The following is a 25254-nucleotide window of genomic DNA, read 5'->3' on the forward strand; positions in this document are numbered from 1 at the left end:
AGATATGTACCGATGAAACAACATGTAATGAAATCCACGTATATGTTTGTAAGTTCTTCGAAACAGTACTTTAAAAGTAATCTTACTCTGTAGCTTGCTGTCTGTCATATATGTTCATGGAGGCTTCAGTACCTAAAAGTGCCTAGCCTGCTGCCTGGACATGCGTATTTATATTGCATATAATATATATATATATATACATACATTAATACATATATATATATTTATGCATTTTTTACGGGAACAAAAAGTGACGATGAAGATCACTTAACTGTCATGAAGGGCACACGGTAGATGCGTAAGCCTCCGGATTTATGTCCCACTTGTTTTTTTAGATTCTCTGACAACTTGGAACCGTGTGACGTTGATCGAAACAGTACTTGGAGGACTCTCCATTGATGACCTCACTTTCATTTCATGACGTTCCAAATATAATTCCGTGCAATGTAAATAATGGGCAGAGCAACAGATTGGCATCTCCGAAAGCGTCAAGGACTGGTTTGAACTTGAATACAGCAATGTAAACAAAGCAGAGCAGATTTGTTCAGAGCAAGGCAAAAGAAAATTGCTTATTATAATCTATAGAAATAGAAATGCTTTAATTTTCTGCCTAGTTTCTCTGCCCTGCTCCGCTGCCGTGAATTATGTTGCAAGACTAATCCAGCCGACTGGACCGCCAACCAGAATCTCAATTACGTCGTTTTGTAGTCCGTGCTTGTATCACAGATTTAAGAAAGAGTTTTAAATTTTACGTGAACATAATAAGAGGGTCATTAACGTATAAAAGGGTTTACACCACTTTCACCTTATGAGGTACTTTTTGTAGGATAAAATCGTGAGGTCAGGGGATCAGAGCGGATAATACCTCATAAGGATGTGAATCGTGACAGTTAGGTTGATTCGAGAGTCAGAAGGGTGAATGCCTGGGTCCCGGAGCCGCGCGGATTTCTAACTTAAATCTCGACCCGTGACAAGTGGTATCAGAACCAACCCTAAACCGTTCGATTCACGTCAAGCACCTTAAGGGAGGTAAGTAAGGTGGCCAGCCTCCGTGACGAAGGCATCACGAAGTTGGGTGCGAGAAAATGTCACGAACCTAAAGGAATCCTGAATCTCACATTGAACATAATACAAGCGTCACTGGCATATAAAAAGGTTCACACCACCTCCGTCTTGTGAGGCATCTTTTGTATGACAAAACCGTGAGGTTAGAAGGACCAGAACAGATAATACCTCACAAGAGTATGAACCGTGACGATTAGGCTAATTCTAGACATCGAAAGGGTGAATATCCGAATCTCAAAATCACGTGAGTTCGAAACTTAAGTTTCGATCCTTGAGACTTGAACCAAATTTATGTACGTAGTTATCATATCACATTTAACTATTTTAGGGAGAATAAAAAATTTGAGATATATCTAAATATTTTATATAGATTTTTTTTAAATTTAAAATGATCGTATCCTGTCACTGATTATAAATTTAATATTTTATCAATAAATTATCAAAAAACTTCAAATAAATAATTATTTGTAATTTAATAATGTCTTTAATTTGAAATGTAAGAGTTTGGAAAAAAAGTTAAATGAAACTAAAAAATTCTATTGGAGGACCTTAATTATTATTATTATTATTATTTTTTGCTTTCTCAATATAAGCTTCTTGAATGGAGAAACTTTTTCTTTTTATTTTACAAAATAGTAGATATGAGGTAGTAATTTTTTATCACACTTTCCTTGGTAGCGAGAGTTACCCTAACTAATTGGTAAAATGACGGTGGGATTAAAGCTGACTTCACATTAGCAAAAATTTTTCTGTTTGGTCGGAAAAAAAAAAAAAAAAGCCAGGAAGCTAATTTTTATACTATTTTATAACTCAACCACTAAAGCTTCGGCGGAGGAAAGGTGAAGGTGGTTAAGAAGATTAGCCGCAGTGCTTGCTATCAATCAGATTTTTCAGAGGAATCCAGACCAAGATCGACGACTATGCCGGTTGGCGGTGCTATTAAAGCCAAGCTTTATCACATCTATGAAGAGTAGCCAATGGACTGTATCACATCTATGAAGAAAGAACACTAGAATTTAATCGACAATCATACATTGTACAAGCCATCACTTTAATAAGTGTAGAAATGAATGAGAACCTTGGATCAGGTTTGGTCCAGGAGAAATAAATTTGGAACTGACGAGTTAAGAAACATGTAATCTTACACGCCACAAGAGGCAGCATGCCGGAGAAGAAATAGACTTTTTAGGAAGAGCAGCATCCACTCTTTTGTGCAACAGGCTGTCCTCGTATCTGCAGTGTTGGAGGCTTAGCATTGATCGTGGCTGGTTGGCTTGCCATTCTGCATTCAGAAGCGATTTTATGGAGCAGGCAAACACACAAAAGTAACTGATAAACAATAGGAATCTAGATTTTGTGGTAAATTTCATAGCAACGAGCTTGTTGATCTAAAAGCTTTTTGTATAAGATTGAATAACAAACCTAAATAGCCAGAGCATGCCATTCAACTGTACATACTTCTAGAACTGCAATGACTTTTTTAATTACGGCACAGACTTTTCTAGCATAATTGTTTTATTATTTAATACTACTAAAACGATTTAGGAAAAGAATATGTGTACCTATCCTTGATGGAAGCAGCCATGGCCATGAAAGCCTGTTCAACGTTTGTGGAATCTTTTGCACTGGTTTCCATAAAAGGTATGCCAACTTCATCTGCAAATGCCTGAAAGAACAAAAGCAGCAGCATGGAGAAAGGGATGGAGCAACAACTGCAATTTGATAATCATACAGCTCTTCCTAGAAACAAACCTGCTATAAAGGTTTTCCTCAAAAGAAACTAATTTATGCTTTACACATGAAACTAGCAAATACCTTGGCTGTCTCATATGACACAACTTTATTTGCTGTAAGATCACACTTGTTTCCAACCAGTAGTTTGTTGACATTATCACTAGCATAACGATCAATTTCATTTAGCCATTGCTTGATATTATTGAAGCTTTCTTGGTCTGTCACATCATAAACAATCTACTAGAGGAGCCACCATTAAAAGAAAAAAGAAAAGATATAAAAAAGTTCATGAAAAGAATAAATAAGGAGTGAAAACCACAAAAGAAGAACCGAAAGGAGAAAATCTAGAAAGGAAAAGATAACTCACTATTATGCCATGAGCCCCACGGTAGTAGCTGCTGGTGATTGTCCTGAACCGTTCTTGCCCAGCAGTGTCCCACTGTACATTGAAACAAAGAGCAAACTAACTAGTCCATTGTCAAGAAGCTAAACTGACATGAATGCTAAGCGTCAAGGTTTATAAGCAACTTAGTAGGACTAAATCAATCAAATTAAAATATACAAAAGGAAAAGGTAGCAGCCAAAGAATAAGATGAGCAGACAGCTCAATCTCCTAGAAGGCATATTACCTGGAAGAACCTAGGTTCAAAGAAATGAATTAAATGAAAAAGAAAAAAAAAAGCAGTATAGAATGCAAAAACATACAATTTGAAGTTTAATTGTCTTCCCATCCTGCTCCACAGTGCGTATTTTCTACCAAAAAAGAAAACGAGAAGATAAGAAATTAGAATAATAGCAATACATTTTGGCATTTAGAAGTCAAGTTAGCACTAAGGACTGGTTACTCACAAAATCAACCCCAATGGTGCTTATGTAACTTTCTATGTATGAATCATCCTGCATTAAAGAAATTACATAATAATCAGGTTCAAGATTTAGTCCTGCATAACCATCTGAAAATATCCAGATATTTGATATCTCCAATATACAACAAAAAATAGTGACAAGATTTTGATGCCAAAATTGTCCTCCGTCCAAATCATATAAATATTTAACCATGTGAAGTATAAATTCTCTCAATATACAGGGTATATATGCAATGCAACTTTTTAATCAATCACTAGTACAATATCAAACGTGAATATAAACATTCAAGGTAATCACAAAAACATCTAGGAATGTGCGACAAGGTAAATAGATCCCTAATAAATAAAGACAATTACGTTTAAATACCAATTTAAAGTCTAGAAACTTACAGCAAATCTCAAAAGAAGACAAGATTTCCCAACACCAGAATCTCCAATAAGCAGAAGCTTGAACAGATAGTCGCTGCAAAAGAGTGCAACCAGATAATATTAACATAGTTTTCAATGAAGCAAGAACCTAACATCTCCAATTCTACCATGCTTAACATAAAGTTGGTTTCTACAAAAGAAGTCTAATCACCAAACCCAAAGAGAGACATTTTCAGAAACCAAAACTAAAGTTGAACGTGTCAGCATTAAAATGATGGAAGACCAAATTAACTGCCCAAAGATTAACCCTTTGAATTCCAAGCCATTGTCAGTTGATTATTAATTTTGGCAGGTCCATCAAGGATGTAGAATATAAAATGAATTTCAATTTCATTCAAATAAGAGCAAGAAAGCCCCACGGCACCTTTTAAGTTAGATTCGATTCTTCATCACAAAAACGTAATGGATTTAGCAAGGTGTTAACAACATGCATCAGGTTCCTTTGCGAAAGAATAAGATACAACTTATTTTATATATATACATATACATATACATATACATATACATATACATATATGATACATTATTAAGAGACTGTTTCCCACCTAAATTCATTTAATTGGTCTCACGTAGATAATATAAAGGCAACACAAGAATAACAAAGAACACATCAAACCTCGCACCTTTTTTTTTTAATTCCAAAAAGAAGTCCCAGTTGTAAATAAGACAATAATAGAAACAAGAAAACCATCTCAATTCCATCAACAGATCTGAAACAAAACCTCATGATTCTAGGGTTAACTTTTACCAACCACAATTATGGCTAATTTATGTAGTTTTCCAGCGTCATCAAATCAAGAACGACAAACTAACGTCACCAACTTAAGAAAAGAAAAGAAAAGGAAAAAGAAATAAAATAAAGGGCTTAATCTGAACAAAAAGCATACAAATTAAAAATAATACTATTAAATACGAATAAAAAGAAAACTTACTATTCGGGGTTCATTGTAGCCTGAAGACAAAAAAAGGATCGAAGGATAGGGTCGCCAGAATCCAAAAGAAATTTCCGGCGATAGATCACCAATATCTCAAGCCGATTCGCCGAAAAAGTCAGCGAAGAAAAGATGAAGGAGACAAGGAAGAACGATAAAGGAAAAAACCAGAGGTTGAAATGCTACGCGAGGCAAGACAGTCTGAATCTGAGACTTACAATACAGTTTAAACCCAATTCACTTTCTACGTCGTCCTTGAGTCAACTAAAATGGGCCTCCGTCGGGTCGCCATAAAACCATTTTTAAATCTGGATCAAAGCCCAATGTATCTTTGTTGGATAAATTAAGCTCAAAATAATATTTTGGGCTTTCGGATCTCTTTATCGAACTGTGAGTGTGAGGTCGGCTATTTTACAGCTTTCGGTTCCGCGTTTGTCGGCCATGCCGCTCCTCATTTATATCATTACTAAAATTCCAATGGAATGACACCAACTTAATTAAAATTATTTAGTAATTGAGAATGAGGTTAAGATTTAGCCGTAATTTTTTATATAATTTTGAATGTACTTTGTAATCTTTGATATATTTATGATAATTTTGAAATATTTTTAATCACATCTAATAAGTCTAATAAATATATTATATAATAACGTACATAAATAAATTTGTCATATTGACGTTCATGTTGACGATTTTTTTAAATGACATATAAGATAATTTTTTTAAAAGAAAAATATAATTTTTTAAATTAAAAATTAGATTATTTTAAATTTATTTAAATATCAAAATTATTCAAATTATAATTAAAAATTAAATTAATTTAGAGATATGTTTTTTAAAATTAAAAATATGAAATATAGATTTTATTTTTTTAATAAATAATTTTAGTTGTTTACTAAATAACTTTATTTAAATTTTATTTAATTATCAAAATATTTCAAACATATTTAAAATTACAAAGATTAAATTTATTCAAATCTGTCAACAATATTTTTTATTTTGATTTAAAAAATTATCTTTAAAAAATTTTACGTAAGATATTAAAAATTCAAATAACTTTTTATAAAATTTTAAAAATTCAAAAAATTTTCATCTTAAATATTTAAATAATAAGATTATCAAAACGATTATATTTATTTGAACTCTAATTATCAAATTTATATTTCAAATAAATGCAAAAAATTTAGTATTATCTTTATCACGTATTATATCCATTTTAAAATTTAAATTTTAATTTAAAAATAATCTATTTAATTTTAATTGTCACTAAAGAATTCTTTTACAAATTTACAACTACAAATGTAATGTGTTATATATCAATTTTTTTTAGTATCTTTTTTCCAAGACATATTTTATTACTATTGTAATTTGTTTATAACTATTTTTAAGCTATATATATATTTTATTATTATAGTTTCATTCATATGAAAAATAATATTTTTTTTTTATTTTTTATTTTTTCACATATTTTCTAAAATTTTTCATATTTTGCATAATAATTTAGTTAGTATTACTAAAGTTAAAGTATATTAATATTTTATTTTATTATTTAATTTATCATTCAATAATATATATTTTATTTTTATAAGAAAAGGCATAATCTATTTTTATCTGATATAATGTTATAGGTGTATAAATATTATTGTAAACAAAAATATCAAAAGAAATAATATAATTTTTTTCTTGTTGTTTATAAAAATTTTATTTTTGAATGGCAAGTTAATATCTACAATTTGTATATATGCTATTAGTTTTAAAGATTTGAATATAATTTGGAAAAGAAACTAATATATATATTCATATTAAATTAATAAAATTATTTCGTGCAACGCACGGATTATAATATAGTTTGACATATATTTAAAAATCTTTAGTATCAATTTTATAATTTTTAATTTAATTTTGGTAGCCTCTTACATAAATTTGATAACCTTGATATAAATTTTAGTAATTTTTTGTATAATTTTGATAATATTTGATAAACTTTTGATAAGTTTTTATTTGATTTTGGAAAATTTTATATAATTTTGATAATTTTTTATATAACTTTGCTAACTTTTAGTATAATTTTAATAATACTTGATATAATTTTAATAATCATTTATATAATTTTGATAACATTTAATATAATAACCGTAACTTTGGATTTATTTTTGGTAACATTTTATATAAATGGTAAATTTTGATGTATTTTTTTGTAACATTTTATATAAATGGTAACTTTTGATGAATTTTTGGTAACTTTTGATATAATTTTGATAATTTTTAATATATTGTTGTTAATATTTAATGTAATTTTGGTAACACTCAATATATTTTTGGTAACTTTTAATGTAATTTTGATAATTTTGAATGTAATTTTGGTATAATTGGATATAAATTTGATCATTTTTATACAATTTTAATAATTTTTATGTAATTTTGATTAATTTTTATACAATTTTGAAAATTTTTGATTCAATTATGATAACTGTTAGTGTTATTTTGGTAAATAAAATGATATAATTTTAATAAATTTTTTATGTAATTTTGACTATTTACAATAGAATTTTAGTAAGTTTTGATATAATTTTAATTTAACCAAAGGATGATATAATATTAGTTAAATCAAAGCTCCAATATTACAGTTTTTTATCGTCATCTTCTAACCAGAACGGCGTCGTGTTTATTTTTTTGACAGGGGCATATAACACTACTTTACGACCATCCATCAACGTGGCGTGAATTCGTTATGCCACGTAGCACCGATTCATATTGAACCGATCAACCGAGCCTGCAAGCCAAGCCCTTTTAAATTTTCTCCCTCGTCGACTATAAAAGTTTATCACGTAAACACATAAACAAAACACAGCACGAAAAGTAGTAAAAAAAAAAAAAAAAAAGGATGGCGGAAGAAGAGGAAGTGAAGATGGAAGTGGAGGCGGTGCAATCGGTTTACGGAGAGGATTGCGTGGTGATCGAATCGTATCCTCCGTACCTTCACCTCCACATCAAGCCTCGCACCGCCGATGTTTCTTCCCAACAGGTTCAAATCGACGAATAACTAGACAAGTATTATTAACCTTAGGGTTTTACTTTCTGATTTCTTCATTGCTTGATATATATATTTTAAATTTATTTTTACAAATCTGGGCACCATTTATTGAAACATAGGACGGGTCAAATTAATCCGATAGACCTTGGATAACTCTACCTAAATTTTAATATAAATCTTCTTCTTCTAAGATATATTTAATTTGACCTTTTTAACCCTTTTGTTTCTGGCAGTTTGTGGAAGCAGTTATTGGAATTCGAGCGAATTCCCAGGTGTTTTTATAGCATTCTTTTTTTTTTTTTTTGCATATTTAACTTTTTTATTATTTTTAATCTATTTTTTCTTCTAAATTCTTTCAATTTCTAGCTCATATTAAGTTGATGAGAGCTACGGGTGGCTTAGAATTAGGTTCTGAGTAATTCGTAAATGTGATTAATTATATTGGGGAAAATTTGATTTTAAGTATTCTTTGTTGGATTTTCTGTTCTGCCACTAACTTTCTATTTTCGTGGCAGTATCCCAAGGAGCCTCCTCTTGTTTATCTTATAGGTTCAAAGGGTCTTGATGAACAAAGGCAAACACATCTTATAAGTAACATAAGAGACAAAGCCTGTGAGCTCCCCTCTTGTTTTATGCTTGTAGCACTTTGTGAGGTAACTGCATTATTGTGAGGTGGATTTGTATTACTGTTTTCATTTATATTGTTTTCCAAAATGTCTGAGAAATTTGAATGAGGTAAATTAGCGACATGATGATATACTTTGTATCATGTTTCCTAGTGCTATAAGTCTAACTAGATTATGCACTTTTGCCTTTTGTAGAATAGTTGTAGGAACTTCTAGAAAGATGAAATGAAAAATTGTGATTTCATCGAACTTGGCATTTTAAATGGCTGTGTTTATAGTTTATTGGATTGTTAAATTTTACTTACTTGCAAAAAAATTGATTCAAATTTATTTGTAGGAAGCGGTTGAGATGCTTTCTGCCATGAATCACCCTTATGGCAATTGTCCATTGTGTTTATATCCTTTGGTGTCAGAAGATGACCAGACTGAAAGGTTTCCTTTTATGAAGTTGATGTCTTGTTTTCATTGTTTCCATAGGTAGAGTTACACTTCCTACTTATTGTATTAATTTTACTCATTGCTAACGTTATGTTTGGGTTTGAGTTCCTGGTTTTATTTTCATCCTTATTTATGTTTTATATATTTATTTTTTTGTACAGAGAGTGCATTATTAGATGGTGGAATTGGCTTCAAATTGAGAACAAGAATGATGCTAAGAATCTATCTAGTGCAACTGTACGTTCAAGGAGCACAGGAAGTCAACAAGGTATATTTTAGTTACAATTCCAATTAGCAACCATCTTTGATGTATAATTGAGGAGAGAAAATTGTCATAGTAGATTTTCTGCATGCTTTTGAGTGTTATTCAAATTTTTTGTTGAAGAAATTTACTGCGAACATTCGTATACCTTATACCTATACATTATGTTTGGATTGTTTGCCTAACAATGGAGCAGAGGAGGCTAAATACTTAAAACTAAAATGAAACAGGAAATTATCTCCACAGTAGTTGAGGAATGATAGTTAGCTCAAGAAAAGATAGTCTGGTTTCAGGCATGATGAAATTCAAATAATCTGTTTTTGATAGTTTCTGTCATCTTTTGGGGTTACTATTATTTTGTTTTGATATTATGAATTTCAGAAATGGTTTGCTTTCCTATGTGAATTTAAGATAAGTTTGTGTCAAACAATGTGTTAGAAATAGTAAATATTTGTAAATATTTTCTTTCTCATCTTATTTGGGGATAAAAGGTAATGTGAATACTTGTTATATATGATAGGGCACTAAGTTGTGTTTTATTGGTGGTGAGGTGCAAAATGTATAATAATGATAATTATGATACATTTTACTGAGTGAAAATGTATTGCTAAAGGTACCATTTGATATATAAAATTTTTGTTCAATCCTAAAACCTTTGTTTGCTTTAATTATATTCTGTGATTTGCTGAATTAGTATTTTTAGACATGAATGGTGCAGTGGAAGAAAGCATGGGGAGCTGTCCAGTTTGCCGTAAGGTTTTTCATGCCAAGGATCTTGAACACGTGCTTGACTTGGCTGGCAATCATTCTTCTCAACTGGTATGTCATCTGATCTTTTTGTCGTAGATTTTGTGAAAGCACACATATATCTCATGTTGCCCATGATACTCCAATCCTGTGTAAATTGGTGCATGTGCTTGATTATTCATACTTGGCAGTTGAATATCCAACATTAATAACTATCTGTTTGTCCCCCATTCACGCTAATCAATTTTAATTTCCTTTGAAGTTGATGAATCATATTTCTCCTTCTGGTTGGATTTCAGAGTGTGGACAAAACTCAAGTTAAAGATGATGAGAAGCTTCTTCATTCGGACTTTGAGAATATAAGAAGAAAGAAGTTTGAGGCGATATTAAAACTGCAGGAAGAAAACAGTGGGTTGATTGGATACAAGTCCGACCATGTTGTTTTGCCTGCCATAAATCCTCGGAATACAGTCACATCGTCTAACCATGCATCAACCAAGGAAACAACTGAGCAACCACAAACTAATCCAGCTTCAACCGCAGAAACAAATTCTAGTAGTTCCTCGACTAGGCCTGCCACCAATAGGCACTGGAACTCGGGCATGAGGAGGCAGAGAGCACAAAATTCTAGAAAACTCGTAAAACAGTGGGTTAGAAAAGATAATGGTGGTGGTGCAGATTAAGCCAATTATGTTAAAGACTTTCGAGATTATTAATGTTGTCTGAAGTAACAATTTTAGCAAGAGGAGAAAAAGAAAGGAAAAGAAGTTACGGTTTGTTCCCAACCAAATCGAAAGTCTAAAATTAAAATTTTAAAAACGTAAACCCGGTTTCCAACCAAACCAAATGAATTGAAGGCAGAATCCAGGTTGCCCTTTGAGTTTGAGGCTGTGCAACAGAGAGAGAACGTATCAACGTTCATAGCTAAACAAGCTTACACCAAGCCTATATATGAGACAACCCTTCAAACACATTTCGAAAAGGCCAGCCCAGTTTGCTCTGAGGTTCCAGGTGCAGCCCAAATTTGAGCCACCTAGTTCTAAGGCACAGGCTTAATTTGGGTCAGGTCCAAGTCCAGTGCATATAACTAGTCCCATTTTCACTATTCACAACTTCATGCCAGATCTCTCAATAAGAATCGATCTCTTTGCGCAAGATCCTGGAGGAAACAGAAAAGTTAGAGGATAATTAAAAAAGCATAAATAAAAAAGAAAAAAGAATCTTACTGCAAGGCTTGCAGTAAAATTCCTAGTAAGAAAGATGAAAAAAATGTGAGCTTTAGCACCTTCGTAAAGATGTAAAAGTTGATCACTTTCAGAAGCACTAACCATAGAATCTGCGAGACTGATGATTATGAGCGAACCACATATTAAGAACAAGTTCATACTTCACAGCAAAGCAAAAGTGAGTTAGAACCATGACTAGCTGTTAAAAAAGTAGAGTAGTATATATACAGTTTTTCAAGCAATCAAAGCAAAAGGCTTTAAGGCCTAAGGCTTTTGATACACTCGTGTTTTCGAGGCACCAAACTCTGTCAATTATATAAGCAACTTTACTACTGGTTTTCAAGCAATCATCAAATATCAGCATACATTTGATGATTTTTCACATGTACTGTCAACTGCAATCAAAGGATAGTAAATGTTTGCCAATATTTTACACTTTCGGTACGTATAGCTTTCTTATCTAGCCAAATCTACAAAATTATGGGGCTTCTATGGACAAAAGTTTTGAAGAAATTGTTCATAATATTATCTTGCACCTGAAAGAGACTCTGGTGTGTGGGGCTTGAACCATACAAGGAGGCTGGTGTTGTTTGAAGCAAATCTCTCCAGCCCCACAAGCAGTTGCATGTAGTTACCGAACTGGACCTTGCTCTGCCAGACCACTGGCTTCCATATAAAGTTCGAAACAATGATTGAAATGAAATCATATAGGTCGAGACATTAATTGATGCATTGCCTCTAATCAGAGCAAGTAGATCAAGCGATTGATCATGAAAAGATAGCTTCTTATGGCTTATGTTCGTTATTTCTACTTTGCAAACAATTTAAATTATTGATTTCAATCGTTGGTTTTTTTTTTTTTTCCCTTTAAATTTCTATGTCGTCTTGCCTAGATAGAATGACCCATATATAACTGAAGACGTATGGTTCAAATTATAACGCAAATTAAATAAGCGGAAGGAGGACAATAAGATTACTCAATGCTAGCACTCGAGGAAAGCCAAGAGCAAACGACCTTAGATCTAATATTCACAGAGTCAGATCAGAATTCACAGAAAGCAACAAGAGAAAGATCCAGAAAACTTGAGACATGATTAAGCACATTCTACACTTTGTAAGTTTATCATAACGTATAGATTTGTAAACCTATCACTAGACATAGATGAAATGAGTCGTCACAAATCTTTTTTATTTAGGTGCGATTAGCCACCTAAAACATATTCTAATATGTGAAAACAAATGTTAGGTTCGGGAGTCGATTACACATGAAGAAGGTTGTAGCACCCTTACAACATCTTATCCAAATGATGGTTTCAGTTTGATTTCAAATTATCTAAGCTTTGATCATTTTTATATTTTACCAAATAATTTAATATTGAAAATTAATTTTAAAATTGTCCAAATAGTTTGGTAGTAATTTAAGATAATTTTTTCATCTCAGGAGTATTCATAGAGAGTAGTGTCCCTTTTTTAAGAGACTTTGTCGTTGGATTTATTGGTTTACTTTATACCAGAAAAATTAGTAAAGTTTTCCAATAGTTTAGTGTAACCTACTTTAAGACAAATCTCCCAATTTCATTACAAAAAGATTTGTGAAAACTTTTGGAAATTTCATTAAGTTTTCTAATAGTTTAGTAGGACTTAATTTGGAAAGCAATCATTCAATAATTTAGAAGATAAAAATTATTTATTATTTATTATTTTTTGAAAACTGATTTATGAAATTTTTCAATAGTTTGATGGATTCCATTTTAAAAATTAAATCCATGAAAATTCTCTAATAATTTGGTAGAATTAATGAATTTATTTTGTAAGGATTTTTATTTTAAAAAAAAGATTTTTTTATTTATTCTTTTAAACTTATTTGAAAAAGGTTTTTTTATTTATTTCATAAATAAGTACAAAAAAATCATAATAATAAGTAATGTATTTTTTTCAATTTAAAATAAGAAATAATAAAAATAAATAAAAATAAACAAAATAAGAAAAAATAGAATCAAAACAGAAAATAGATTGGAAAAAGGAAAGAAAATACCTATGATTAGGTAGGGTTGTGCATGGTAAAACACACAAATCCAAATGTCTCACATTTCAGGCTTTTATTCAGAAGTGTTTCAGTATGCCTCTCTTTCTAAAATGTCTATTCTTCTTTCTTCTCTTTAACTGATTTTAAAAAATTGATGAATAAATCTCAAAAGCTGACAAAGAATTTTTAGGAATCCAACAAATTATCTAGAAAGCTAAACCCATGAATCCCTAGAATGCAAAACCCTATAGAAATTCAAACTCAAAACACCAAATCCTAATTCTAGAAAATCTAAATAAACCTAACCCTGAACTTAAAACCTCTTGGTTGCTAAATAAATTTCTCTCTTTTCTCTTAAAATTTTTTACATAATTTTTTTCCTTTTCCCCCATTTGCTTTGATCACAAATTTATATAAGAATTCATGTTTAATCAATTTCCTTTAAATCTATGATTTTATTTAATTTTTGTTTTAATAAGAATTTATTCTGAAATAAAATCTCAAAATCTCTCCCTATCAATTTAATGTGAATTGATTATGGAATTAAATTTCGACAATCTCTTCACATCATTTTTAATGCCAATTGATTCTAGAATTAAATCCTAAAAATCGCTTAATTACGGTTGAAGCTTAATTTTGAAAAAATATTCCTGGACAAAATGAGGTGTTTACAACTGCCATTCTTTGCACATTTCTGTCAGATAAAGATGGTGCAAAGACTTAGACACCCACTTTGTTCCAACTCAAGAGTCAAATTAGTGAGTAAAATTGACCGAGACTGAACCACAAATCTGGAGATGAAGCGACCAGGACTGAGTCAAAATTGAGAATAAATGATTGGGATAAAACTGTGAGTCATAAGAAATGATCTAGACTAAGCCAAGATTAGGTGATTGAGATGAAACCACGAGTAAAAAATGAAGCGACTAAGATTGAGTCGAGGTCGAGAATAACTTGGACAAAACCACGAATCATAAAATGATCTAAACTAAACCAAGATCAGATAATCAGGACGAAAACATGAGTCAGAAAATTAAGTGACTAAGATCGAGTCGAAGTCAAAATAAATGATCAAGACAAAACCATGAATCATAAAATGATCTGAACTGAGCCAAAATCATGTGATCGAGATGAAATCACGAGTCAAAAAATGAAGTGACTAGGACCGAGTCAAGGTCACAATGAATGATCAGGATGAAACCACAAATCATAAAATGATCTGGACTGAGCCAAGATCAGGTGACTGGGATAAAACCATGACTCAAAATGAAATGACCAAGATCAAGTTGAAGTAAAAAATAAATGACTGAAATGAAATCATGAATCATAAAATGATCTGGACTGAGTCAAGATTAGGTAATTGGGATGAAACCACGAGTCAAAATAAAGTGACAAAAACCAAGTTGAGATAAAAAATAAATGTCCGGGATGAAACCACGAGTCATAAGAAATGATTTAGACTGAGCCAAGATAAAGTGACCGAAATGAAACCATAAGTCAAAATAAAATGACTAAGACTAAGTTGAGGTTAAAAATAAATGATCGGGACAAAATCACGAGTCATAAGAAATGATTTGAACTGAGCCAAAATTAAGTGATTGGGATGAAACTACAAGTCAAAATAAAAGTGACCAAGACCGAGTCAAGGTCAAAAATAAATGACCAAGACGAAACCATAGGTTGAATAAAGTTCAAGATTTCACTTTAAATCTAAATATTCGTAATTTGGACAGAAGCTGAAAAGATCATAATATTCCAAATTTAACAAAATCGTGAGGATTTAAGATCTGTAAAGGTTTTCAGATTCGTAAGAATAGAAGATTCGTAAGATTCCAAGTTTGCAAAGATTTTTAAATTCGTAAGAAAAAAATATTTGCAAGATTTCAAGTTTCGCAAAGGTTCAAAGATACAAGGTTCGCAATGATTTTTAGGTTCACAAGAAAGATTTGTAAGATTTCAAGTTTTGTAAAGGTTCTAGATTCGTAAAAAATTGAAAGAGTAAAAAAGATAAAATGACCAAGATCGAGTCAAGGTCGAAGATGGCTGACCGGGATGATGCCATAGGTCAGAAAATGATTTGACTTGAGTCAAAATTGGATGACTAAAATGATGTTACGAGTCATAAAAGATGACTTGGACTGAGCTAAGATCAAGTGAGTGATAACAAAGTAATGCAAGTGTATGCCTTATGCAAATGTAATGTATGTAGAGTTGATGTCATGAAATTTCAATTGTGGTGATAAGGTTCTCAATATGCCACCAATCTTTCTTAGCTTCTTAGTAGTAATAGTGTCAAAGTAAATTTTATCAGCTGATCTATGTCATTCTTCTCATCTGGTCATAACTCACAAGTCGTGTGAATCAATTTATCACTAAATTCATCATTGGGTCACTCTATTTGTCCCTTTCTAAATCATTTTCTCATGCTTTTTTTCATTTATCTTATTTTGAAATTCTTTTAAAAGAATGGAATACTTTTTTTGAAAAATGTCATTCATTTATTTGTCAACATTCAAATCAGTGATAGACATGATGCATTTTTTTGGTTCATTCAGGGAATGCTCATTTGGTGAAAAGTAAAAAAAATGGATCTTTATTATTAAAAGAATATAAGGTAAGGTTAAGAATAATTCAAGAGTGAGCAAAGGCAAAATGCTATGATTTATTCAAATAGGACATTAATCCAAAATAATGAGCGCTCAAACAATTTTAAACTTAAACTCAAGATCATCTTTCAAAAACACATTCCATTAAAATCTTTAATCTTCGAGTTAATAATCATCTTTTTTTTGAGACCTTCACATAAAGTTATTTTTTTTCAAGTTTTCATCTTTACTTAAACTGCCCTTTCGGGTTTTCAATTTTAGTATTTATTTTTTCTCCATTGTCTCTTTTTTTTTTGCTTATTGATTTTTTTTTCATTTTTTTCTTTTTGTATACCTTTTTTTATAATTTTTTTCTCCTTTGCTGATACTTTGATCAAAGCTTCACACAATCCAATGACAAACATGCCTCAATTTAATTCGTGATTTTTAAAATTAAGTATTCACATTTGATTAAAATAGACTTTTAAAAGATGTAACGTAGGTTAAGGTAAAAGATGCCAAAGAAAGGGATAACATAAGCCCAAATTACATTTGAAGGGTAATCAAATTAATGATCATTTCTTCATATGGGGCACTTTAATATTTTTCCCCATCAATTTCTTTTTTTTTTTTTGGTGGAGCATATTGACATTTTGTCCTATCAATTTTTTTTTCTTTTTTCATTTTTTCATTTGGCAAAAAAATTTGATCACAAAAGGGCTTTGCCATTAAAGATGAACAAAATTTTAAAACTTTACCCCAAGTGTGGGGGTGATCTTTGGTTAGGGCTCCTCAAAAAAAAAATTTAAATGCTCAAACAGGATAGCAAGGGATTTTTTTTCTTTTTTTTTTTTGGAAGGATAAAAAAAAGATGGTTATTTCTCATTTCAAAGATGAATACTCTTAACGAAGAATGTTTATTGACTAAAAGCAGATTTGTGAACAATTGCATTGATCATATATTGCATCACTTTTGAAATTTTTTTCCAGATTTGTTATTTTATTTAGCAATCCTAACAATTTCAAATTTATCAATTAAAACATCATGAATGGTGTTTTTAAAATCAAATCTTGAATTATCGTCACGACTATCTGAATATTCATTATTTGAAAAAAAATGGGCAAAGAAAAAGGGTATGAGATGGTAAAAGTAAATGATGGAACTTCGCAAAAAAAAAAGTCATGAAAATGCATCAACCATGTCACTTTATTAAAATGATAAAAATAAGATGAAATTCAAGTACATAAAAGAAGATCCACATTCTCAAAATATCCAAGATGATAGGTAATTTTTATCAACCTCTCAAAATTATGCCCTTGGATGATTGGGCAATGGGTTATTGTTGACATTGGATATCGTGTTTCCACCGGTATCAAAATTTATCAACTTTTATTTAATCAGACTTTGCACCATACATTTCAAAAGGATGCAATTTTTAGTGGAATGTCTTGTCACCCCAAAAAGATAGTCATAATGAGTAGTGGAGTCATACCATTTAAGATATAGAGGTTCAAGTTATTTTGTAAGAATGGAGAAAATCAAGTGGTTCTTGTAAAACTCTTGGTATAGTTTGGTATAGCTCATGAGGATAGGGTCAAATGTGGGTTTTTTTCTATTTCGTGATTCTTATGCACCACTCATTAGGGTAGTGGAATGAATGAAGGGCTTAAAAAAGAATGGATAAGAGGGTCATGGAGTTGACTGGTGGAGTGCAGCAAAAACATGACTTACAAGAGAATGATACGTGGGATAGATTGGCTGAAGGTAGCTTCTGAATTACTGCCTATCAAAACTCACAGTTCAAATCTCATTTTTTTTTCATTGGTATCTTTTTAGCAAAAGATTCTCTGTCATAACGTATAGATCCGTAGACCTACCGCTAGACATAAATAAAAGAGAGTCGCCATCAATCTTTTTTAGTCTAAGTGTGATTGGCCACCTAATTGGATTTGATTTGTAAAATAGATGTTAGGTTCGGGAGTTGATTATGCATGGAGAAGGTTGTAGCACCCCCACAATGCTTATCTAAAAGATGGTACCAGTTTGATTTCGAATTATCAAAGCATTGATCACTTTTATGATTTATCAAATAATTTAATATTGAATTATTAATTTTTATTATTTTTATTTCATAAAAAATAGTAAAACCTTTCAAATTTTTTTATTTTTTTATAATTTTGAAAACATCATTTACAAAGATTTTTTTTATATTTTTTTAAATAAAAATAATAATGAATTATATATAAAAATGTATGCATATAAAAAAAATATATGAATTATTATACATGAAATAAAAATTAAATCACATACCAATCGGGTTGCATGTCAAGCTTGCACACGGGTCAAGTTTTTACTTGACGAAAACGGTACCGTTTAAAAAATAGAGTCTCTTCTGTTACTTTCATCTAGGGGTGTAAATGATACATTAGTACTCGCAAGCTACTCGGGTTCGATTCGAAGAAAACACGAATTTGGTTAGATTATTATCGAGTCGAGCTCGAGCTCGAGTAGCTCGACTTATCGATCGAGCCAAATTTTAGTATTTTTATATCTGACTCGAGTAGTTCGCGAGCCTAATCGAGCTTTTATATTTAAATATATTTTTATTATTTTAATTAATAAAATATTTCGAGTCCGAGTTTGAGCATGAATAATTAAACTCTTGTCGAGTATACGAATCGAGTTTATTTTTACATATTAATCGAGCTTAATCGAGCGAGCTCGAGTAGCTCGAATTCGATCACGAATCGAACTCGAACTTGAAAAAAAAATTCGATCGAGCTCAAGCCGACTATCAAGCTTCGAGTTATGAGTCGAGCTCGAACTCGAGCTTCTCACTATTCGACTCGACTCGGTTCGATTACACCCTTACTTCCATATTCTTTTTCATACTTTTCGATACTGTTCGGCCCACCTTTCATTCAGGTCGGGTTATCCACCCAGCAACACGCGGGTGGAGTTAGAATTTTCGTAGCTTTGAAACGATGCCGTTTCAACTTAATCACAAAATCTTTCTCTGTCTGTCAAGTTCTCCCTTCTTCAACAGCTTCAAAGACTAGTGGTCAACAACCCATAAATCGGTGAATTCGCTGTCGTTCGACCACCACCAACCTGTCCGCCGTTCGTCGCTGGTAGCCTTCTTCCTTTCCCTTTCTATTCTTCACCGAAACACCTAGCTGCAACCCAAACCAAAACAATAGTGGCGTCGTTCCAGAATTCCCTGAAATCCAATTGCCACTTACCCTTTTTATTCCTTTTCTAAATTGAGCCAAAGCCCAATCACAAATCTCCCAAAAAATCTATGCACCCGAAATCCCCTAAATGGAGCTGCCGGGTCTGTTTCTGGGTTTGCCAAATGTGTGCTCTTTTTTTGATCCTGATTGTTTTGTTTTGTTTTTTTTAAATTGCAGTTGGGATCTGTGTTGGTTGCTGGAAGCTTGTGTTGCAATCTTTATTTTTTCTCTATAATGTCTGCTGTCGATGACCGAGACTGTGGTGTTGAATTGGCTTCCTGGATTGCTTGATTGATATTTTTTTTACTGCTTGTCTTGCTTTCAATTTTGCAAGTCTCGGGTCTGGTGGGTCATTGAATCTGTTTGGAGCCTTTTTTGTGGCTGTCTGGAATTGGGTGTGGGTGTATTTCTAGGTGCTCTATTTGCGTTTGGGATCAATCTTGGGTGTGAGATATCTCAAGGTTGGATGGTTCGTGATGAACTGCTAGACAAGAACTTCCTGAGTTGATGATTTTCTTTTGCAACCGGTTGTTGATTCTTGCTAGTTACTGTATTCCTCGTCAGTTTTCATGGCTCTTCCTTTTTTGTTGACTAAATGCTGGCTACCATTTTAGATTATTAGCTCCTTGATTTCTCTCCACTCTTTGCTCTTTATTGCCGGTTGTATATGCTTGATTCTCTCTATGAATTATGCCCACCACATCTGGGATTAAATCACCAAGAATCACGTTCCAACGGATCCATGATTGAATCACCAAAAATCATGCTCCAACGGATCCGAGATTGAATCACCAATTTCCTTCTTCCTTTAAAAAAAAAAAAAACTAATAATAATAATAATAATAATAATAATAATAATAATATATTTTCATATAATATACTATGTTAATATACTATAATAACATATAATAAAATAAAAATAACCTTAAAAATAACCATATTGACTCGGACACATATAGGTATCTATAGTTGTCTCTCTTTGTATTTTTTTGTAAGACAGAGATGGTGCAAATCTAAATACCCATTTTGTTTGAGTTAAATCAGTGAGCAAAAAAGATCGGGATGAAACCACGAGTAAAAAAAAAACGATCAGGACAGAATCGAGGTTGAAAATAAATGATCGAGACGGAACCATGAGTTATAAGAAATGATATGGATTGAGCCAAGATTAGGTGATCGGGATGAAACCACAAGTCGAAAAATAAAGTTCAAGATTTCACTCTGAATCCAAATGATTTTTAATTTGGACAGAAGTTGAAAAAAAATCCCAATATGCCAAGTTTAACAAAATCGCGAGGATTCAAGATTCGCAAAAGTTTTCAAATTCGTAAGAATAACAGATTTGTAAGATTTCAAGTTTCGCAAATGTGTTAAATTCACAAAGATTTCAGGTTCGCAAGGAATTTTAAATTCACAAGAAAGAAAGATTCACAGGATTTCAAGTTTTCTAGGTTGAAAAATATGCAAGATTCGCAAGGACTTTCAGATTTACCAAAAAAAATTCATAAGATTTCAAGTTTCACAAAGGTTCTAGATTCGCAAAAACTTTCAGATTCATAAAAAAGAAAGATTTGTAAGATTCTAAATTTCGTAAAAGTTTTAGATTCGTAAGAACTTTCAGATTCGCAAGAAAGAAAGATTTATAAGATTTCAAGTTTCGTAAATGTTCTAGATTCATAAGAAATTTCAGATTCGCAAGAAAGAAAGATTTATAAGATTTCAAGTTTCGCAAAGGTGCAAGATTCACAAAGATTTTCATATTCGCAAGAAAGAAAGATTCATAATAAGATTTCAAGTTTCGCAAATGTGCAAGTTTCACAAGAACTTTCAAATTCGTAAGAAAGGAAGATTCACAAGATTTCAAGTTTCGTAAAAGTGTAAGTTTCGCAATGATGCAAGGTTCACAAGAATTTTTAGGTTCACAAGAAAGAAAGATTCTTAAGATTTTATGTTTCACAAAGGTTTTTTAAAAAATAATATGGACTGAGCCTAGATAAAAAAGAGTGATTGGGATTAAACCACGAGTCTAAAATAAAATGATCAAAACCAAGTCGAGGTCGAAAATAAATGACTGAGATGAAACCACGAGTCATAAGAAATAATATGAACTGAGCCAAGATCAGATGAGTGATAATAGAGTAATGCAAGTGCATGCCCTATCTAGGATGAAAATGTAAACACAATGTATGTAGTGCAGATGTCATGAGATTTCATTATGGTGACAAGGTTCTTAAGACTCTATCAATCTTTCTTAGTTTTTCAGCATCTCAAAACAAATTCTATCAATTGGCCAATGTCATTCTTCTCTTATGGTCATAACTTGTAGATCATGTCAACCAATTTATCATTGAATTCATCACTAAGTCATTTGTTTGCCCCCATTGTAAACCATTTTCTCATGCTTTTTTCATTCATCTCATATTGTGTTTATTTCAAAAATGAAAAACTCTTTATGAAAAATATCATTCATTTATTTACCATCATTTTAATCAGTGACAGGCATGATGCATTTTCTTATTTCATTCAGGAGATACTCATTTGGTGAAGGGTAAGAAAAATATATATTTATTATTGAAAGAACAAAAGGTAGGGTCAAGAACAACTCAAAGGTGAATAAAGGCAAGATGCTATGATTTATTCAAATAGGACATTAATCTAAAATAATAAGTGCTCAGACAATTTTGAACTCAAACTCAAGATCATCTTTTAAAAATACATTCCATTAGTATATTCAATCTTTGAGTTAATTATCATCCTCATTCTGGGGACCTTCATATGGAATTATTTTTTCAAGTTTTCATATTTACTTAAATCGTTCTTTTGGGTTTTCAATTTAAGTCTTCTTTTTTCTTCATTTGTCTCTTTTTTTTTGTTTCCTTGTTTTTTTTTTTTTTCTCTCCTTGTTTTCTGTTTTTTACTTTTTTTTTTTACTTTTTATATTTTTTTTCTCTTTTTTTGTACATTTTTTTCTCATTCTTTCATTCTTTTTTCCTCATTTATTTGTCTATGACACTTTGATCAAAGCTTTATACAATCCAATGGCAAGCCTGCTCTGATTCAATTCATGATTCTCCAAATCAAGTATTCATATTTGATCAAAATGAACTTTTAAAAGATGTAATGTAGGCCAAGGTAAAGGGTACCAAAGAAAGGGATAAAATATGCCCAAATTGTATTTAAAGAAAAATCAAACCAAGGATAATTTTTTCATGTGAAGCACTTTGATATTTTACCCCATCAATTTTCTTTTTCTTTGTTTTTTCCTATTTTTTTGATGGATCATATTAGCATTTTCCTTCAATAATTTCTTTTCATCATTCTTTTTTTTTATAGAGCATGTTGGTATTTTGCCTCATCAATTTTTCCTTCTTCTTTTGCTTTTTTTTTTTGGAGCAGATTGGCATTTTGCCCTATCAATTTCATTTTTTTTTTTGCTTTTTTTTTTTCATTTGTAAAAAAAACTTGAGCACACAAGGGCTTTACCCCTAAGAATGAATAAATCTCTCAAACTTTGCCCTCAGTGTGGAGGTGATTCTTGGTTAGGGTTTTTCAAAAAAAATTTTCAACAAGCTCAAATGGGATAGTAAGGGATAATTTTTTTTTTTTTTAAAGGATATGAGAAAAATGACCATTTCTCATTTCAAATATGAATACTCTCAATGAAGAACATTCATTGGCTAAGAACAAGCTTGTAAGTGAACAATCACAAAGATCATGTGTCACATCACCTCCAAAGTTTTTTATCAAATTTATTTTCTTTTTATTTAGTAATTTTAATAAATCAACAATCTTTATCTATTAATCAAATTATCATGAATGATATTTTCGAAATCGAATCCTAAATTATCATCCTAACTGTCTAAGCATTCATTAATTAAAATTTAAGAATGGATATGGGAAAAGGTATGAGAAGGTAAAAGTAAATAATAGTGATTTACACAAAAGAGGAATGTCATGAGAATGCATCATATCTGTCACTTTTATTAAATGATGAAAAATAAATTAAAATCCAAGCTCATAAAAGAGATCCATATTCTCAAGAAATCCTAAGATGATAATCAATTTCAATCAACCTTTCCAAAGTCATGCCCCTGGATAATTGGGCAAAGAGTCTTTGTGGATATTCAGCTCTCCTGATTTCTTGAAGCTTATCGAGCATGCTTGAATTAAACTTTACACCTTATGCTTGAAAGTAAGGTAAGTTTTTATGGAGTGACCCATATTCTCATTATGATAGTCATATGTAGCATTAACATCGTACCATTTGGGATAGCATGGCTTCAATGGTTCCAAAAAGATTGAAGATACTAGGTCATTTTTTACTAATTTTAGAAATAGTTCAGTATAAGTTATGGGGATAGGATCAATATAAGCCCTCTCTTGATTACCTTTGGATATTTTCAAACCACTTACTTGATTATTAGGCCTTGAAACTGGTATAGTAACAAGATAAGGCCTATATACAGGTGCTTGAAAAGTTGGCTGATGAAGACTTAAAGTGGCATTATTCACAGTTAGGAGATAAGGTTGGTAAAAAACTTGTGCAACATTATTGGCTGTTAGATAGTAAGTAAGATGATCATATAGTGGATGTGAAGCATAACTTCTGGATTGTTATCCTTTAAAACTCACCGTTTCGGCTTCATCCTTTTCTCTTTTAGGCATCCCACCTTCTTTGACACTGTCAATCTTTTCTTTCTCAAGCCTGCCACTCTTGATGGCACTTTCAATAATCTCTCATGATATCACCATATCAGTAAAATTTTTTATCGCATTTCTTATCATCTTCTCATATTAAGGTGATTTTAGAGTGCTTACAAATAGTACTATTATTTTTTTTTTCTGTTATAGGAGGTTGAATCTGAGTAGCAACATCTCATCACCTTTGAGTATATTTTTTGAAAGATTCAGATATTTTTTTCTTCATACCTTGTAACGAAAGGTGATCATGAGCCATGTCTATGATATGATGGTACTGATTGAATAAGGATCAAGTCAAATCTTTTCATGACTTAATGTGAGTCATATCAAATCGAATATATCACCTTGCAGCAGATCCAGTTAAGCTATCCTAGAACACAGGCATTAACAGTTTCTCATTGTTGGCATGTTTTGCCATCTTACAACAGTACATTGTGTTATGCATAATGGGGCACTTAGTACCGTCATACTTATCAAATTATTATACCTTAAATTTTAAAAGAATCACAACATTTGAAACTAGGCAAAGGTTGGTAACATCCATGGATCCATAAAAATCAATGCCTTTTACAGCTTGCAATCTTTCCTCAATCATGCTCATGACTTGATTAGTCTTAGAGTCTTCTGAAGGTATAGCTATTTGTAACTTTTCTTTTTTTTTAGTCTCATCCATTTTGAGGATTTGGATTGGCTCTTTTGCTTTTTCAGTGAAGAGAAGATTGGTATAGCTCTGAACATTCCATTGATTGAAATTTAAGAACGTGATCCGTTGTTGATGAAAGCTTGGAGTGGCTCTGAACATTCCCTTGATTGAAATTTGGGAACGTGGTCTATTGTTGATGAAAGCTTGGAGTGGTCTGAGTCTGATGTGGATTGAAACCTAAAGGATATGCTGATTTAGTAGCTTCATGTAAGATATCTTTTTTTATTACTTTTCTTTTATTTTTCTTTCTTAGAACCTCTAAGATTTTGCTCAATTTTCCTTCAAGTATCTCTTGAGCCTTTTCTATTCTTTCAAGCCAATCTACATTGTCTTGTTTCATTTTTGGCTCTAGCTCGAGTGTAATACTGGTGTTGATATATCCTTGAACCTTGATTTCTCATAATTATAATGCAAATTTAGAATGATGTTTGCATAAAATTGAATATAGTGATGCATGAAAGTAACAAGAAAGATTTAATTATGCAAATGTATGCATACATAAAAAAATGGGTTAGTAAACATAATATACAAAAATAGTATATGCATGAAACAATATGCAATTTACATGCATGTTTATGAATATGCACAAGAATGAGAGAAAAAAATCAATTAGTCATCTCAATAAAAAAAAAAAAGATAAACACTA

General features: G+C 31.4%; 2 protein-coding genes and 1 long non-coding RNA gene across 6 annotated transcripts; 2 read left to right on the forward strand and 1 right to left on the reverse strand.

The window, feature by feature from the left end:
* Positions 1-2025: 2025 nt before the first annotated feature.
* On the reverse strand, positions 2026-5224 carry LOC111313732 (GTP-binding protein YPTM2-like). Of its 2 annotated transcripts, XR_016332335.1 has the most exons (9): positions 5027-5224; positions 4056-4128; positions 3649-3696; positions 3505-3552; positions 3167-3238; positions 2881-3036; positions 2628-2731; positions 2144-2347; positions 2026-2058 (listed from the first exon to the last, which is right to left on the reverse strand). XR_016332335.1 is itself a non-coding variant. In XM_022914432.2 (8 exons), the coding sequence occupies exons 1-8, from the start codon at positions 5038-5040 to the stop codon at positions 2251-2253; spliced, it is 612 nt and encodes a 203-aa protein (XP_022770167.2). In that variant the 5' UTR covers positions 5041-5224; the 3' UTR covers positions 2058-2250. The 2 variants fall into 2 exon arrangements, 1 of the variants encoding a protein (XP_022770167.2); XM_022914432.2 differs by having other exon boundaries at positions 2058-2347.
* A 2630-nt stretch (positions 5225-7854) lies between these two features.
* LOC111313733 (uncharacterized) lies at positions 7855-10923 on the forward strand. 3 transcript variants are annotated; one of them, XM_022914434.2, is made up of 7 exons: positions 7855-8051; positions 8294-8332; positions 8576-8713; positions 9024-9163; positions 9286-9392; positions 10105-10205; positions 10433-10923. In XM_022914434.2, exons 1-7 carry the CDS (start codon positions 7911-7913, stop codon positions 10814-10816), a joined length of 1050 nt encoding a protein of 349 aa, XP_022770169.2. In that variant the 5' UTR covers positions 7855-7910; the 3' UTR covers positions 10817-10923. The 3 variants fall into 3 exon arrangements, with proteins under 3 accessions (XP_022770169.2, XP_022770168.2, XP_089608960.1); XM_022914433.2 differs by having other exon boundaries at positions 7862-8051; positions 10090-10205; XM_089752834.1 differs by lacking the exon at positions 8294-8332 and having other exon boundaries at positions 7862-8051; positions 10090-10205.
* Positions 10924-18843: 7920 nt separating this feature from the next.
* On the forward strand, positions 18844-19822 carry LOC149512057 (uncharacterized). Its single transcript, XR_016332680.1, has 2 exons — positions 18844-19102; positions 19382-19822. It is a non-coding gene; the product is annotated as an uncharacterized LOC149512057 (long non-coding RNA).
* The last annotated feature ends 5432 nt before the right edge of the window (positions 19823-25254 follow it).

The sequence above is a fragment of the Durio zibethinus genome, chromosome 23 (genome assembly GCF_047325235.1).
Source record: "Durio zibethinus cultivar Kanyao isolate XHJ-2024 chromosome 23, ASM4732523v1, whole genome shotgun sequence".
NCBI lineage: Eukaryota > Viridiplantae > Streptophyta > Magnoliopsida > Malvales > Malvaceae > Durio > Durio zibethinus.

Coding starts and splice junctions, on each gene's coding strand:
- LOC111313732 (XM_022914432.2), bottom strand. Junction 3,553..3,648: donor GCACCATTGGGGTTGATTTT/GTGAGTAACCAG, acceptor CTTTTTTGGTAG/AAAATACGCACTGTGGAGCA. Junction 3,037..3,166: donor GTGGGGCTCATGGCATAATA/GTGAGTTATCTT, acceptor CTCCTCTAGTAG/ATTGTTTATGATGTGACAGA.
- LOC111313733 (XM_022914433.2), top strand. CDS start 7,911: ATGGCGGAAGAAGAGGAAGTGAAGATGGAAGTGGAGGCGGTGCAATCG. Junction 8,333..8,575: donor GAATTCGAGCGAATTCCCAG/GTGTTTTTATAG, acceptor TTTTCGTGGCAG/TATCCCAAGGAGCCTCCTCT. Junction 10,206..10,432: donor GCAATCATTCTTCTCAACTG/GTATGTCATCTG, acceptor GTTGGATTTCAG/AGTGTGGACAAAACTCAAGT.